The sequence below is a fragment of the Protopterus annectens genome, chromosome 8.part0, assembly GCF_019279795.1.
Source record: "Protopterus annectens isolate FY-2018-M chromosome 8.part0, PAN1.0, whole genome shotgun sequence".
NCBI classification, from domain to species: domain Eukaryota; kingdom Metazoa; phylum Chordata; order Ceratodontiformes; family Protopteridae; genus Protopterus; species Protopterus annectens.
The window spans coordinates 642,042,438-642,059,965 of record NC_056741.1 but is presented as its reverse complement, the minus strand read 5'-3'; the positions used below and the strand labels follow the sequence as shown (position 1 = coordinate 642,059,965).

At 41.2% G+C, this 17,528-nt stretch overlaps 1 protein-coding gene across 1 annotated transcript in view; it reads right to left on the bottom strand.

Moving 5' to 3' along the window:
* CACNA1F (calcium voltage-gated channel subunit alpha1 F) overlaps positions 1 to 17,528 on the bottom strand; it is a 4,101,209-nt gene that overhangs the window by 988,476 nt on the left and 3,095,205 nt on the right. Inside the window, 1 exon segment of the mRNA XM_044079296.1 lies at positions 6,745 to 6,759. Coding sequence (XP_043935231.1) covers positions 6,745 to 6,759 — 15 coding nt within the window.

Below are 17,528 nucleotides of genomic sequence, written 5' to 3'. Positions count from 1 at the left end.
AGGATAAAGGGACTCCAAAATCTGTCATATGCTGCCAGATTGAAGAAACTCCAGCTCTATTCAGTCGCATACCGTCTGCTCAGAGGTGACATGTGCCTGACATACAAGGCCATGTCCAACCCGGAATTAATGGACATGCTCCACCTCAAAAAATCCAAATCCACCAAAACCACTAGAGCAAGCGACTTAAACCTTAGCACGGATATAAATAGGAAGTGCTGGAGGGATAGATTTATCACTCAGAGAGTCCCTATGCTGTGGAATAAAATCCCGGTCCATGTGAGGCAGAGCACCTCGCTGGCTCTGTTCAAGAGAAATCTTGACCTGTGGATGGGAGATCGTAGGTTTACCCCGGGAATCATCTCTGTGTCACTGCTGGACAGAGGCACAACAAACTAATGGACACAGTATTTTTTCATATAAGGGGTGGCGTAAGCCACAAAAATTTGGACTAGGCTTATAAATGCCTTAGGGCAGATAGCCTAGTATAAACCTATGAACCTATGAACTACCATTAACAGGCTGGGCATTAAAAAAATGTTCCTGACTGCTCTCTTGCTCCTCATTTGAGAGAGAAGGAAAACATTCACCTCAGTTGTGAAATGCAGTTAAAAATCCAACTGTGGTGTCCATCAAATACCAAGACTGTTCAAAGACAGCCGTGTTTTTCAGAACAATCAAAAATAGATTACTTTTCTAAAACATTAGGGTGTATCAGTAGTCCTTCTAGCTTCAAATAAGCACGATATGCAACATCCGAGTTGAAAGGGATTACTTTCAGCAAAATCTCAGCTGATAGTGCTATGTTGAACAGCTTTTCCATGTGTGGCAACAGAAGTCATTCTGCTCCTTCAAAGTCCCATATACCATATAAGGAAAGAAATTCAGAATTTCATTTTGTACGCAGAATGCAGAATGTCTTCAGCTGTCGAATGATTATTATGAAGCTCTTCATCTAGTGACAGAATCTACACTCCAGTTAACCAGTACAATTGATGATTGACTTCAAACTATAGGCAGTTTTAGATAAAGAAGACATAAGGGTTTCTGCACCTAAGAATTCAGCTCTGAGTGGTTTGCAAAGGACCTATACACACTGAACTATAATGACAAGTATGTGACACCAAGCCAGGTATAAGTAGCCAGGAAAAGCACTGAGGCAAAGCTTTGGCAGTATGATGAAGTACCTTCAATCTAAGTGCAGAGTTCAGTTGTAAGTAACTCTCTCCTGCTGATCTATGGTATTTATGATATAAAGAAATGAGGAAGGAGAGGAAACATGATATCTTTTTATATCCAAGATGCTGCTTGTTTCTAACTTGTTATATTTGATCCTCTCCTCTTTTTCTCAGGTCTACCACCCAGAGTCCTGTCTTCTACTAAAACAGCTGCTATCTTTGGGCAATGTATAAGGAAGGAATGAAAAATGGTATGGGGTAGTCAGCCTTCCCCCACCTTCTGTATTTCTCTGGGATCCTACCAGTCTGCCCACTATAAAAGAGTGGTTAAGCATGAGAATATACCACTTGACAACTCTCTATTTAATTTGAGTTTAGGAAGGGAGACTTATTGTGTTTCTCCTTGGTCAGTGCTTCCACTGTGTTTTGCCGAGGATGACATCCCCATCTCCATCATGTTTCTAGTTCCATCCCCATCTCCATCATGTTTCTAGTTCCATCCCCATCATGTTTCTAGTTCCATCCCCATCATGTTTCTAGTTCCATCCCCATCTCCATTATGTTTCTAGTTCCATCCCCATCTCCATCATGTTTCTAGTTCCATCCCCATCTCTATCATGTTTCTAGTTCCAACACTTTTTTCTTGATACTGAAGGAGGACTGCTTGGGATAAGCCAGCCTCTTAATGTAATACTGCTGTTAATACTATTTGGCATGCTACTGGCATCTGAAAAAAACTCTGCCTCTATACAGAGTATTTTGACAAACCTTTTCTACTACTTTATTTCTACTGTACAGAGGTTTCTTCCTCTGCAGAATTGCTGCCCTAGCACTACTTATTACACATAAGCCTGAAAGCAAGTTCATAAGGCACCTATGGCATTGCTCATTCAAAGACTGGATAAGCAACTCTCAAAGAAACAATGGGAGGATTTATGTATGGCTCCCAGATATGCAATAAAGTCTAGAAGATTTAGGATTTTTGCTTGGAAGTGCTTGCGCAGGAATTTTTATACCACAAGCAGTCTTCAAAGAATTTTTCCTCAGGTAGATTGCAAATGTTGGAGGAGTGATGAGGACGAAAGTGGTAATTGGGAACATATTTCCTGAATGTGTAATGAGTTAGCAGACTTTAAAAACTCCCAAACTATTCTGTTAGAAATACTAGGTGAGCAAATTGGTGTAATTAAGGAAATGATTTTTCTGAGCTGTGATTCAGAATTGGAATTGCCTAGACATAGTGAGGCCTTGCTAAGTTTAATTATGGTGACTGCCAAAAAACAATTACTAGAAAATAGAAATCATAGTAGTGAATATAGTAACAGTGATAAAGGAACTGGAAGTGGGATATTTAGGAAAGGGTAGGAGCAAATTACATAGAAAAAATGGGAACTGCAGGAACAAAACATAAAAATAATGTTATGGGCTGTGTAATGTTCTGCATAGAAGATTATATACAATGTATAATGTTTGCAACTGAAAATATGCCAATATGGTTTGTTTTCATTTACATACTAAATATATGACTGCCTGTGTCATAAGTGATAATTCAATAAAGATGTTTCTTAGTTAAAAAAAGCATTGCTCATTCAACCAAAAACAGTTAAACACACAAAATTAAATATTCACAAACTAATTTAAGATCAGGAGTTAATTAGTGACCATGTTATTTTATTTACATCATGCTACAAGTCTTAACAATTGGACCAGTGACTTCTCAGCCTTTCCTGCAGTCTATTTTATTGAGCAAATATAATAAACTTTAGGTAATCCATTACAAGTCAACATCCTCTTCAAGTTCAAATTCTATGACAACATCCCATGTGCACTCCTCCTTTTTTTTGCTATGAAGTTCTGTTTCTGATAGTTCTCAGTTCCATATTTTTAATCTCTGTAATAATTTTCATCTGTCTTATTGATGATTTGTCTTTAGTTTTCCATTTTCTCATTCAATGACAATGCATTTCATTAGTACATCTCATTTTTGGGTCTAATACAGGTGCTAGCTGCAACGTGCTTGAAAAGGCAAGTGTTTAAACTCCCATTAGCCCGATCTTCAGTTTCTACCTAGCCCTCCAAGCACCTAACCCTATAAAATTGTATAGTGCTACCAGAATCGTAACTCTAACCCAAAAATACCCTTCCAGTTCCCAGCCAAAGTCCTCACTCCATCACCCGAAGATTCCACTGATCCTTACTATTCCTAAAGTCCTTGAATTTTCCCTAAACCACCCCCCCTCCCAAAACCTAAATTCCCCAATTGCTCCAAACTTTAAAACTTCCCTCCCATTCCCTGAAGCTAAAGCTCCCAACCTGCTTCCTAACCCTAAAATTCCACTTCCATTTTCTCCACTGGTGCTGCACTTACCTCTCTCAAACCTGAATAATGTGTTTCGGGAAAATGCAGCAGCTGCTTGCCCGAACTCATATTCGAGTTTGAGCATAAGTAACAGTGTACATGAGCTGCAAGATGCTTGAGTCCCTGGCTTCAAGACCATGGTTTCTGAGAGCCTGTAGTAGACCCATTATTTTCACAGCAACTCAGCAAAGACATCTTTACACTGAGGTTAACCTCTCTTCTAAATATAAGACTTACACTTTATTCAAGTCATTTTTGTATAGAAATAGCTCCTTATGTTCCCAGGATATATGTTCCCAAGAACTTTGTGATGAACCATCACATCTCCAAAATATGCCTCTTGTTTATGGAAACATTTTATCAAGTCTCATACGGGTATAAAAATATTTACAGAAATATTTCCATTAAAAAATTCTAAATATTCTTGATTTATTTGCATATCTAGGAGTAAGACATATTTCTCTCCACTGTCCATCTGTAATATCTTTATTTAATTATTCACTCCATGCTACTGTTAAACTTTGTATTGTCTTGTCTTTTCAAATCTAATACTGTCTATATGTTCTACTTAATACTCTTTTCTGGTCTGCCATTTCTGTTTAAGTTTCAGCTATGACATCTACTATTTGTGCTTTAACAGAATTACTTTTCAACATCTGCATATCTTCCTAGAACTCTAATATTAGACCTGTATATGCAAACTGATCTAAGTTCAAGAACACCAAAATTTGTCTAGCTTCAATCCATTTTATTGCCTCATTTCCTTTTATTATTAGCTTCCCAAATATTGAATCTTTGTTCTTTTTTCTTTAAATGCTCATGATGTTCTCCCTTGGTCTTTCTTATTAATATATAAAACATATTGTCATTATTTTATTTTTAACATAAACACTTGCTTACTACTTTTATATATAACAAGCTGTATAAAATATTCATATCCTAGGCTTGCCCATGTGATCCTGTTGTTACCTCATTGGACACTATGTCTATCATGCTTTTCCATGTGGGCATACACTCCTTACTTCGAGTCAAATACATTAATCCAGGTTGTGAGGCCTTTGCCTCCAAATTTGGAAGATCCACACTGCCCTGTTTCTTCAACTGCATTAGTTTTTCCCAATGCACTATTTACTTTTTGTTATCCCAAAGTAACTCCTTAATTTCATTTACATATTCTTCCATATATGGTCTCTCAGTTGATACACAGAAGCCTGACTTTAATAATAAAAACAAACAAACAAACAAAAAAAAACAGTGTGATGAAAAACATCTTGTATCTCATTACCAGTGTCCATAAATAACAGTTTCCATAGCCTTTTCTTCTTTTCAATCTTTTTAGAAGTTTCTTCCCACATTTCATTAATGGCTTAACATCCCATTTCAACCAACTTCTCAAATATTTCATCTTGACAAGACTTCAAAAAATGGGGAGGGGCACAGTTCATCACTACAGCCTTTGCTTTTGTTTTATTTAATTTATATACGATTATAACCCGCGGTGGTGGTGCTGCAGTAGCGTTGTCGCCTCGCAGTATGACGCTGTCCGGTTCGATTCTCAGCTAGATCGTCTTCTGCGTGGAGACATGTGTGAATGGGCGTACCTTCGTTGAAGGTTGTACATCAGAGCTGGTAACTTGGCATGTAAAAATCAAGTACCAATCATTAGCGGACCGGAGTTCCGCTGTGGCGACCCCTAACCGGGAAAAGCCAAAAGACACAAACTTTATATACGATTATAATGTTAAAAGTATTTACATTTATCAAATATACTTTTTATATCTTGTTCTGGATTAGTAAAGTACAGTTCCACTAACCTGTAACAGTAGATGGTAACAGAACACCCTGCCTCACTGGTATATGGGTAGTAGTACTTTGCTACCCTCCTTCTGGTAGGCTACTAAAGCTCAGAGTCCTTCCCACTGCCTGTCTGTGGGTGCAATGGACACAGTTCTGGCAGGACAGGGACTGCCTTACAAACCCACAGACAGGAACCTTTCAGTTTTCTAGGGTTCAATAGGAAGAGAAGATGCAAACACAAGCTTTGCAAACACATACTGTTCCAATACCAATAAAACACACACACACACACACACACACACACACACACACACACACACACACACACACACACACACACACACACACACCAATAAACCCACACATGCACACACACACACACACACACACACACACACACACACACACACACACACACACACACACACCAATAAACACAGAGCTAAGTTCAACAGCAATCCAAACACTAAACCTTGTACATTCAAAGAAGTGGGTGGGCACTGCCAGTAAGTCAGTGTGTTCTCCTATTACAGATAAGTAGGACTTACACAACTCTACTATGCTAAACAAACACACTGCCTTACTGGCATAAAGGTAGATTCCAAAATCTTCCCCAACCTGGGAGGATAAGGGTCCAGGAGCCCCCTGGAGAATGATCCTAAAGAATCTTGCTCTGGAACTAGAACAGGCATCCAGCTTGTAGTGCTTCATAAAAAAGTATGAAAAGAGAAACAAGCAGCTGCCTCCAGGATACTTGTAGAGTCCACTCCTTTCCAACACGCCATTTAAGAGGAAAAGGCGGTGGTGGAATGTGCTTTTACCTTGCCTGGATTTGCCTTGCCATGGTGGGTGCTACAAAAAACAATACCAGAGGCAACCAACTTGCAATGAATTGTTTAAAGACAGGTTGACCTCTCTTTGCTCTTGTGTAGGAAATAAAAAGCCTTTCAGCCTTCCTGAGTTGGTTTGTTATGTTGAGGTAGTACCCAAGCTGCCGTTGCACATTCAGTGTATGAAGTATCTTCTTTCCCTTATTCTTGGGTTATGAGAAGAACACAGGAAGGTTAACAGCCTGATTGAGAGTTAATTCTGAAACCTCTTTTGGAATTAAAGAGGATAACATAACCCTATTCCTGTGGAAGATAACATAAAGTTGTCCCACTACAAGCACTTGCAGCTCAGAAACTTGCCTTGCAAATATCAGAGCAATAAGCAAAACAGTTTTCTACATTAAGAGCTTCAATTCAGCCTGAACAGTAGGGGTCAAAGAGTGATAAGGTCAATTTTTCCTCGACATAGTTGAGATCCCAAGAAGGAGGAATTTGATTGCAAGAGGGTCTCATATGCAATATTTCTTTCATGAACTATTTTGCAAAAGAGAAGAAGAAAGAGGGGGATTCAATGGCAGACATGCAGAAACGGCCACTAAATGCACCTTAATGGATGCATACAGTAAGCCATCCTGAAGTAGCTCACATAAATACTTCAAGATCAGAGGAATGTTAGCTTCAAGAAACATTCTGTAAAAATTTGGCCACCACTTAGAAAACCTCATCCATCTGCAAACTTAAGATTTTCTAGTACCAGATTTTCTGACCTCCTGCTGCACATCCTCATGAAACAAGTACCTAAACAGAGTCAAGATTAAATCATCTAGGCTGTCAGTTACAGTTGTTCCAAATTGGGGTGCACCCATCACCCTGAGACTGTGTGAGCACATCCAGATTGTGAGGAAGTATGTGATAACTGCCTTTGCCCAATACCATTACAAGGGTGAACCAATATTGCATGGGCCAATAGGGGGTCACCACAATGACTTTTGGCATTTCTAATCTTTAGAAGTACCTTGTGAATCAGTGGAAAGGGTGGAAAAGCATACAGGAGCATTCCCCGACTAAGAGAACAAGAATGCATCTGTCCTCCACGTAAGGCTGCAATGATGTCTAGAACAGAATTTCTACATCTATCTGTTTTGAAAGGAGGTGCGGGTCTGCCCAGGATCTGTTTAGTCTGTCTGCCACAACATTTTGCTCTGATGGGACGTACGAGAACGATGTAAAGCCAGCTCCCAGGCCATCTCTGCCAACTGGCACACAGGGTATGACCTTGTAGCCACCCTGTTAATTCAGGTATGACATCACTGTGGTGTTGTCCTTAACCCCAAGAAGAGGACACGGCATCCACAGACAATGAAAGACTTTCAAAGCTTGGATTACTGCCAACATTTCTTCATTACTGATGCGCATTCATACATCCTTGGGCTTCCAAGTGGCTTGTACTTGTACTCCCATAGACTCGGCTCTCCAACTGAAGTCACACAAATATGTCTACACAGATTGCTCCAGAATAGGTGGGAAGAACTAAAGAAATGAGTTGACAGCAGTGCTTTCCACCAATTTAGCTCTTGTCTGAAGAAAGGCAGCACCAGAAACTGTAGGTGCTGGGTCCAACAATTTCATACATATCACTGAATTTTCCTGATGTGGAGATGGGCCAATGGTATCAAAAGAATCATGGATGCCATCAGTTCTAGAATTTTTAGGTGATCTCTTGCCAAGGAGACTTTCCTCTTGTGAAATTCCTGAATCATCATCTGGTTGGGCAAGACCTTATCTCCAGGGAAATATACCATTCTTTTCTCTGTGTCAATTAAGCACCCCAGGAAGATGAGTCTTTGTGAGGGTGTCAAGTATGGCTTCAGCGTTTCAACTTGAGCTCTAGCTGACAGACTAAGATCAAAACCTTCTTTAGGAATTCCAAACACCTGGATGCAGACTGCACAGATCGGCAAGTCATCCAAGTAAGGAAAAATATGAATACCAAGAGCCCAGCAGTGAGCCACTACTGGAGCAGGGATTAGTTAAACCTTCAAGGTGCAGTGGCTAGCCCAAAGGGCACTGCACAGAACTAATAATAATAACCAGACACAGCAAATCTCAGATATCTGCTGAAGTGATGAGCAATGGGGATATGATGGTATGCATCCTTCCAGTCCAGTGTCACAATGAAGCAATGGTCCAGAAGAAGAGGAAGCATTATCTGCAGGGTGAGCATCTTGAACTTGGGGACCTTGATAAATGCATCCAGAATGATAGTTCCAACACCAGTCTCCACAACGGCTTTTTTTGGGGGGGAGGGGTGACAGGAGCCAAACAGCAGCATAGTCAAAGGTTGGAAGGACGGTCATCCTTTCTGGGAAAAAGTAGCCCCTATTTCTTAGGTTTGGTGGAGATCTCATCCTGTTTACTTCTGGTGTCTTAGTTTTTCTTCAGCTGGGACGTCTCTTTGTAGGGCCACTGAACATTATCCTGCTTACTGGGGGAAACTTGGGGATATAGAATATTTTAGATACCTCCTGCATTAACTTACCCCATCTAGGGACAGGATCTTATTAGTTGCTGAACCAAACACACAATCAGAATCAAGTGGAGTATTCATAATCTCATTTTTTAACTTATCAGAAAAGTTTTGGCAATGCAACTAAGCATATCTCCTTAATACCGCTGACTTCACTGCATTTCTAGGCAAAGTGTTGGCCCCCTCCAAGGTACTCTTTAAAGCATGGTTAAACTCATAAGAAATATTGGAAACAATCTGTCTCACATAGCTTTTCTACTTAGCAGGTCACAATGCAGCAACCTCTTCAAAAGTACGCATACACCTTAACACAAATTAGTACATAAAACACTGGTATTTAAACACTTTAAAAGCTATCTTGCTGGATTGCACCAGCTTATTTCCCTATGATTCTAGCCACTAGCCTATTTTATCTTGAGCCTGGGTTTGATGAAGACATAGTTTTTTAATGGTAAGATCACTGGTGACACAGAAGCAGGGTCCACAGACAAGGGGGCTTGAAGGCCAGGCATGGCCAAGCACACCATGAATATCTTAATAATTTTTAGGCACAGCAGTACTGAGCAGAGGAGAATTGCAAGCTTTCTTAAAAACATCTCCCAATGCTGGGCTCAACGAACAGTAGAGCACTACGTCCAAGGCCTCAATCTCCCAAAGATCATATACTCTGCAGCCAGTGATTGCTCCCAATTAAATACATCCTTAAATCTAGCCAATATTTGGAAAAAAGAAAACATCCATTTGGATTTCTGAACATGTTTTACCCCAGAGGAAACTGAATGGTCAGACTCAAACCTCAGATTCAAGATCCCTTTCAAAATCAGGATCCTGGGGTGGTTGAATGCGGGTAGCAGCGCCGGTGTTACTCATAACCTGGGTCTGCATCCAGCAATCAACAACCTGAATAATGGATCAAGTTACAGGCTCCAACTCAGACAAAAAAAAAACACAGTCAGAGACTCTTGCTCTGTAACATAGTAGATCTATCTCTTTTTTCAATGCAGTGCCATAGCAGAAGAATCCCTGGGGGGCACATATCAATGCTGGCAAAAGATTCTGTGCCCCTGACTTCCCCTGCACTAAAGAGTTTGATTCTCCCATATCAGAACCAAGCAAAGTTACAGCCCCGGAGGATGTATCTGACCCTCGTATTGTGCACAGCTGTGGTACTACCACCACACCAGGGGATCTGGAGGCAAAGAAGGCAACTTGTCCAATAGCCTGCTAAAGGCACAACATGTTGGCTGAGGCATAGACCTAGATTTACTATAAAGTTTGTTTAGGTGCAGAAGGGGCAGATGGTGGTAGGGGAGAGTCTGTATCTGAATCCATCAAGTCAGGGGACAAAAAACTAGCCAAAGCAATACCAAACAATGGCTGCATAGGCAGCCAGCAATAAGTGAACAAATTCCACTGTTCTCCCTCTAAATAGCACAAATTCCACTGTTCTCCCTCTAAACAGAAATCTGAAGTTTATTTCTGCAGGGGGGACTGTTTTGAACAATGCACTGAATAAAATCATAGTAGTTTCAGAAACATAGTTCCAAGCAAAAAATTAATGCACAAAAGTCCTGTTTTTGTAAAAAGAAGGCTAGTTTCAGTCTAAATGAATGGATACAGCCGAGAACAGTATAAGATAAGAAATGCTTTGACTGCAATTAGGGGTACAGTGAATAGGCAGGAGGGGGTTGAAATTTACTGGAGAAAACTGGCAAAGGAACCACGGTACTGGGAACAAATAACTAGATAGGGAAAGGTAACAGAATGGGAGGAAGTCAAGAAGACATTTGGACTGGAGGCTAGAGACCGCCTTCCCTACCAGGGACTGATACCAGACTAAAGGTAAAGAGAAAGGGACTCCTAAGTGAAAGACTGCTGTTGTGGTAGAGTTTTTAGATGAATCCAGAATATAAGCTGCTGCTAAAAAAGGGATACTTGCTGGGGCACATAAAATATTGCACAATAACTATACGAATCAATCACAGGAGGTTAAAAAAGATTGAGAGAACAGAGACTGGACAGATAATTCACAAGGGAACAATGGGAAGACATGTGGCTCCCAAATTTGCAACAAAGTTAAAATGGTTCAGGATTTTTCTGTGGAAGTGTTTGCATTGGTATTTTTATACTGCAAGCAGACTCCAAAGAAGTTTTCCTCAGGTAGATAGCAAATATTGGAGGTGTGATGTGGAAGAAACAAGTAATGGTAAACATATGTTTTGAGAGTTTAATGAGATGGCAGATTTTAAAAATTCCCTGCAGAGTACTCTGTAATAAGTATTAGGTAAGCAAATGGCTGTAACTCAGGAAATTACTCTTTTGAGCTAGGACACAGGAAATGAATTGCCTTGATACAGTAAGGCCTTCTTAAGTTTAATTCTGTTGGCTGCCAAAAAAAAAAAAAAAAACAATTACTAGAAAATGAGCTTTGGCCAGCTAAGACCTACATGAAATCAAATCAACTAGACGTGTAAGTGAATTTAAGTAAATCTTTATCTGCACTTTTTTCAAATAATACAGCATTTAAATTGATTTATTTGTGTTGCATTGAATGCTATCTAGCTGGAAGTTGTGGCTCTGTTTTTTCAGTTAATGCTTGTTAGAATTCTTGAATAGCCAGTGATAAATGGAGGTAGTTCACTTCATTGTTATTCGATTTCTGCCTTATATAAGTGGTACATTTTGGATTATTTTCTGCTTAAACTCTGAGCTTTGGCCAGCTAAGACCTACATGAAATCAAATCAACTGGATGTATAAGTGAATTTAAGTAAATATTTATCTGTACTTTTTTCAAATAATACAGCATTTAAATTGATTTATTTGTGTTGCATTGAATACTATCTAGCTGGAAGTTGTGGCTCTGTTTTTTCAGTTAATGCTTGTTAGAATTCTTGAATAGCCAGTGATAAGTGGGGGTAGTTCAATTCATTGTTATTCAGTTTCTGCCTTATATAAGTGGTACATTTTGGATTATTTTCTACTTAAACTCTGAGCTTTGGCCAGCTAACACCTACATGAAATCAAATCAACTGGATGTATAACTGAATTTAAGTAAATCTTTATCTGCACTTTTTTTTTTAAATAATACAGCATTTAAATTGACTTATTTGTGTTGCATTGAACACTATCTAGCTGGAAGGTGTGGCTCTGTTTTTTCAGTTAGTTCTCCACCCACCCTCCCTGCTTTTGTTTTGGTGTTAATCTTGGTGGCTTTGAATCTGCCCGCCCCTCTTGTAAATTTGCATTTGGATACTCCTCCTGGGCCCATCTCATTTGCTCATTCAAAAAAAAAAATTTTTTTTGCACTTTTTTTCATCTGCTTTTACTGTATTTGTGTTTCTTCCTACTTTATTTTGCTTTTGCGTCATCTTAAAAGTACGCAATTGTATTTATTACTGCTTGGTGTAACTATAATTCTAAGCCTTTTGGTTTAAGCACTTGGGTGCTTTACATTAAGAAGGTTTGTGGTCTGCACTGTTGTGGCAGGACAGGTAGCTTACATCCTTCTAAGTTGGGAACTGCTGACTGAAGACTCAGTGTCTGTTATTCTAAAAGTGTATTAGTTCTGGATTAAGCACTTGGGCTTCAGGCCAGTTATTTTACATTAAGAAGGTTAGTGGTCTGCACTCTTGTGGGACGAGAGGCTGGAGGGTGGACTCTGCCCTTCTGAGCTGGGAATTTCTGGTTAAAGGCTTATAGTGCCTGCATATCTGAACTGTTTCTTACTGAAATTGGTGTGCCTTGTTTGCTGTAGCATAGACTAGATCCAGGCCTGCTGAATCTAGCTTTGATTGCATAACTTCAGCAATAATCCAGGCCTTCTTAAAAGTATTCAATTGTATTTATTACTGCTTGGTAGTAACCTGATTAAAGTGCAACTATCATTCTAAGCCTTTTGGTTTAGGCACTTGGGCCTCAGACCAGTTGTTTTGCATTAAGAAGGTTTGTGGTCTGCACTGTTGTGGCAGGACAGGTAGCTTACATCCTTCTAAGTTGGGAACTGCTGATTGAAGGCTCAGTGTCTGTTATTCTAAAAGTGTATTAGTTCTGGTTTAAGCACTTGGGCTTCAGGCCAGTTATTTTACATTAAGAAGGTTCGTGGTCTGCACTCTTGTGGGAGGAGAGGCTGGAGTCTGCCCTTCTGAGCTGGGAACTTCTGGTTAAAGGCTTATAGTGCCTGCATATTTGAACTGTTTCTTACTGAAATTGGTGTGCCTTGTTTGCTGTAGCATAGACTAGATCCAGGCCTGCTGAATCTAGCTTTGTTTGTATAAGTTGAGCACTAATCCAGGCCTTCTTTTTTGGAGAAGGTTCCCCTGCACCCCAGTGGCAGGAGTGTGCAGTTAAAACTTGTCTGACTGAAGACTACAGGAACAAGGCTCAGTTTTGAAATTTTTTTACTGGTTAATTGGGTAATTTGTTTAAAAGCCTTTTCTGATTGCTTGTAGTCACCTAAAGCTGTTTAAAGTGTATTTTTTACTGTTTGTAGTCGTTTAAAGCTGTTTTAAGTGCATTTTTTACTGTTTTTGCCTTATCTTTTAAAATAACATTTTTTTCCTTGTTTCCCACCTTTCTAAGCTAGTATAGTCCAGTTTTCAGGCTAGTGCTGAATTCAGGGCTGTGTTACATATTTCTGAGTTGCCCATACCTTACTAGGATAGAGGGAGGTTTCTCTGTTCACCTGTGAGAGAGGGAGCTTTGAGTAGCCATCTGTCCCTGGAGGAGTGGTTCCAGCCCAGAAGTTAGTAGTTTATAGGCCATTTTGGGCTAATTTCTATCTCTTTCCATTTCCCTGCTGTAAAAACCACGTTTGCACGGTTTTGCACATCCAGGCAGCGCCGGTTTGCAAGGGCTAAATTTATCCTGGCTCCACCAAGTCTCCTCTTCAGTTTTTCCCTTGAAAGTAGTCTAACTCTCAACCTAAGTATTTAAAAAGCATCCTACAGTCCAGCACTTGCTCATACCTAATAGCAAGCACTAATACACCCCGACACTTGATTGCCTAGCAGGGCAAGGCTCATTATTCACCCCTCACCAACCAAGCGACTAAGCAGCTCACCCTACTATTCAGGCATGACCAAAGGGCAATTTCAGATATACTCTCCAGTACAGCTGGTGAACCTGGGTATCCTGAGGCAATGTTACAACTGCCTCATGTACACAGACAACCCTCTCCTCCTACCACAAAACATTAACATATGCGAGAGATGCAATTGTATAGCTAAATTGGAGGCTAAGCTCTCTCCACCCAAGACTGGAACAGGCAGTTATGAGGAGAAGGTTAACACTTGCACCACACCTCCAGCCTCACACAGACATACTAAACCAGCACTGGCAAAAATACACATAAATACACAAAATCATGCTTGGAGGCTCTAAATAAAAACCTACAAAGCAGACACCCAAAAAAACCTGCACCTCCTGTCACAGACCAGACAACACATAAAACACAAAATCAGTCTGCCGCACAATCACAGCCCTTAAGGCGAAATAACATACTTAACACATTAGTGATAGGCGACTCTACAGTCAGGCACACGCAAGTCCCACTCACTAGGCTGGACAAGGAGAAAGTTACTGTTAGCTGCCTGTCGGGAGCCAGAATCCGCCACATAACACAAGCACTCAGGTCACTCCAGAACAAGTACAAATATGACTCTGTCATTGTTCATGTTGGTGTGAATGACCTGAGACGTACTTCCCTGTACTACATGAAAAGAGACATGGAAGAGCTCTCTGATTATGTAACCCAGGTGGGTATGACCCTGACCCTGAGTAGCAGCCTGCCCTCACCAAGAATGATACCGCAGTATAAACAAAAAAATGATCAATTTCAACAATTGGCTAAGCTTCTGGTGTCATACAAAGGGGATCCAGTGTCTGTCAGCCTGGGATGACATGCTCGACAGGCCTTGTTGCTTCGCAGGAGACAGCTTGCACCTGTCACCCCTAGGCTTTTGAATACTGGCCAAGGCTCTTGCTGCCCCCACAGTGCCATTTTTAGCAAGGCTCAAAGGTCAAACCCACCTCTGTAAACAGCACAAATAAAAAAATGAGGGTTATGCTACTCAACGCCAAGAGTTTAAATCTCAAAATGCACGTGCTCAAAGCACTCCTCAGTATGGAGAACGTCTACATCTGTGCAGTAACTGAAACCTGGTTCAAGGCTCCACAGAGCACCCCAGCACTACCGGGCTACAACTCATACCACACATTTCAGCCACAGAACATGGACCGAAACACAAAAGGAGGGGGTGTATCCATATTCATCAAGGATACCTACACCTCCAGAATAGTGGTGCAACATGATACCTCCGAGATCATGCATGTGCAACTAACATCAGGCAAATCTGAAATGCAAATTGTGGCCTGCTACAGATCACCGTCCATGACCCAGGACCACCACTCCGTCTTTCTGGAGACACTGGAAAACATGAAGGTCCTACCGAACACCCTGATATTGAGTGATTTAAATTACCCTATCGTTAACTGGGAAAACTACTCAAGTACAAACTCCCAGGTCCAGCGCTTCCTGAAATTTATCAACTCAAATGCCCTGGATCAGCTGGTAAACTCCCGTACCAGAGGTGAAAACATATTGGACCTGGTCATCACCAACATGGGTGACAGGTGTTCCACACCAGAGGCCAACCCGTCACTGGTTAGATCAGACCATAAACTAATCACTCTGGATGTCCACACCACACCACCACCTCCAACCAAGGAAACCACAGTGAAAACCTTTTCTATAGCAAACTTCACCTTACTTAAGACAGAGGTGGTAAGTTTCACAGCCCCCACGCTAAAGGATAACAGTGTCCAAGATGCAGGAACCTTTCCAAATGCACTCTATGAGCACCTACAAGGATGCATGGATCGTGCCATCCCTAGCAAAACCAAGACTCATTTCCCTAAGAGACGGAAACCAGTTTTGTGGACCCCTGTCATAAACAGGCTATACAACAGAAGGAGGAAACTAGTTCAGAAAAAAAGCAACTCCCAAGAAGGAAAGAAATCCCTGATCAGTATCAGTAAGAAACTAAGGTCCCTCATAAAATCCTCCAAGGCTAACTTCGAAAGAAAAATAGCAAAGGATTTGAAAAATAACCACAAAGCCTTCTTTAGCTATGTCAAGAATCTAAGTGGCAAATTGCAGATATGCCCTGAGCTAGTGTAAAATAGCACAAAATATACTGAACCCACTGATATTGCCAACATCCTGGCAGATAGATTCAGTGCAAACTTCACCCCCCTCTCAGCCCCAAAAGGGCCCACAACAACACCGGAAAAGTGTAGTGTCCTGGAAATCACAGACGCACAGGTGAAAACAGCCCTTTCAAAAGCCAAAAGCACAGCGTCAATGGGGCCAGATGGTGTCCCAGGCTGCGTCTTGCACGAACTACAGAACGAACTAACCCCCCACCTAAACACACTGTTCATCCTCAGCCTCTCCACAGGCTACATGCCCATAAAATGGCACACAGCAACAGTTATTCCACTCCACAAAGGAGGGGCCACAATTGACCCTGGTAATTATTGCCCCATAAGCCTGACTAGCCTGGTCTGCAAGGCTATGGAGCACATCATGATGGAACTCATTAACAAAGACATTGGGAACCTCCAAACACTTGACCTGACCCAGTTCGGCTTTGTTAAGGGCAGATCATGCCTACTAAACCTGGTTGACTTCTTCGAGACAGTCACCAAGGCCACAGATGAGGAGAAGGTAGTTCACACAGCATACCTTGACCTCGCCAAGGCTTTTGACACCATTCCCCACTCGGGAATAATAGAAAAACTCACCAGCCTGAACATAAACCCCTATGTCACGAGATCGGTTGCCAACTGGCTTACAGACAGAACTCACACAGTAAGAATAGTGGGCTCCAGGTCCGACTCTAAACCAGTCACAAGTGGTGTCCCACAAGGCTTGGTCCTGGGACCCCTACTGTTCAGCATATACTTCTCAGAAGTACAGGCAAACACAGGAGGACTATGGCTAACCAAGTTCGCCAATGACTGCAAACTGGGAGCCATAATTGACTCCCTGGCTGACACAGACATTCTCCAAAAGGGCCTTACTGAGATGGACACCTGGTGTCAGAGTCATGGTCTCAAGCTAAATGCCAAAAAATGCATAGTGATCCCATTTGGGAAAAACAAAACACCCATAAATTACCACATAGGTGGCAGCCCCCTTAATACAGAAGAGGTAATAAGAGATCTGGGGACCCAGGTAGACAGTAATCTATCCTTTGACAATCATATTGCCAAAGTAGTTAGGAAATCCTTCTATGTAGCCCATCTAATTACTAAACGGTTCGCATCTAGAAATAAAGAGGTTATAGTGCCCCTCTACTTGTCACTCATCAGACCCATCATAGAGTACAATGCCCCCTTTGGGATGTACCTCACAAGATACTTCCAACAGCTGGAAAGACCACAAAAGTACCTCACCAAGAAGATTACTGGCCTCAAACATATGTCCTATGCAGCCCGACTGGAAAAACTCCAGCTGTACTCAGTGGCATATCGCTTACTCAGAGGTGATCTCTGCCTAACTTACAAAGCCATGTCCAACTCAGAATTGATGGACATGCTCCACCTAAAGAAATCCAAGTCACTGCGAGCCACTCACTCTAGTGAGCTCAACCTCACCACAACAATAAACAGAACATGCTGGAGGGACAGATTCCTGTCACAGAGACTCCCCATGCTTTGGAACACAATTCCTAACTACATTAGAAAGAGCCCCTCACTAACACTCTTCAAGAGAAACCTTGATGAGTGGATGGGTAACAGAAAATATACCCCTGGGATCACTTCACTGACTCTT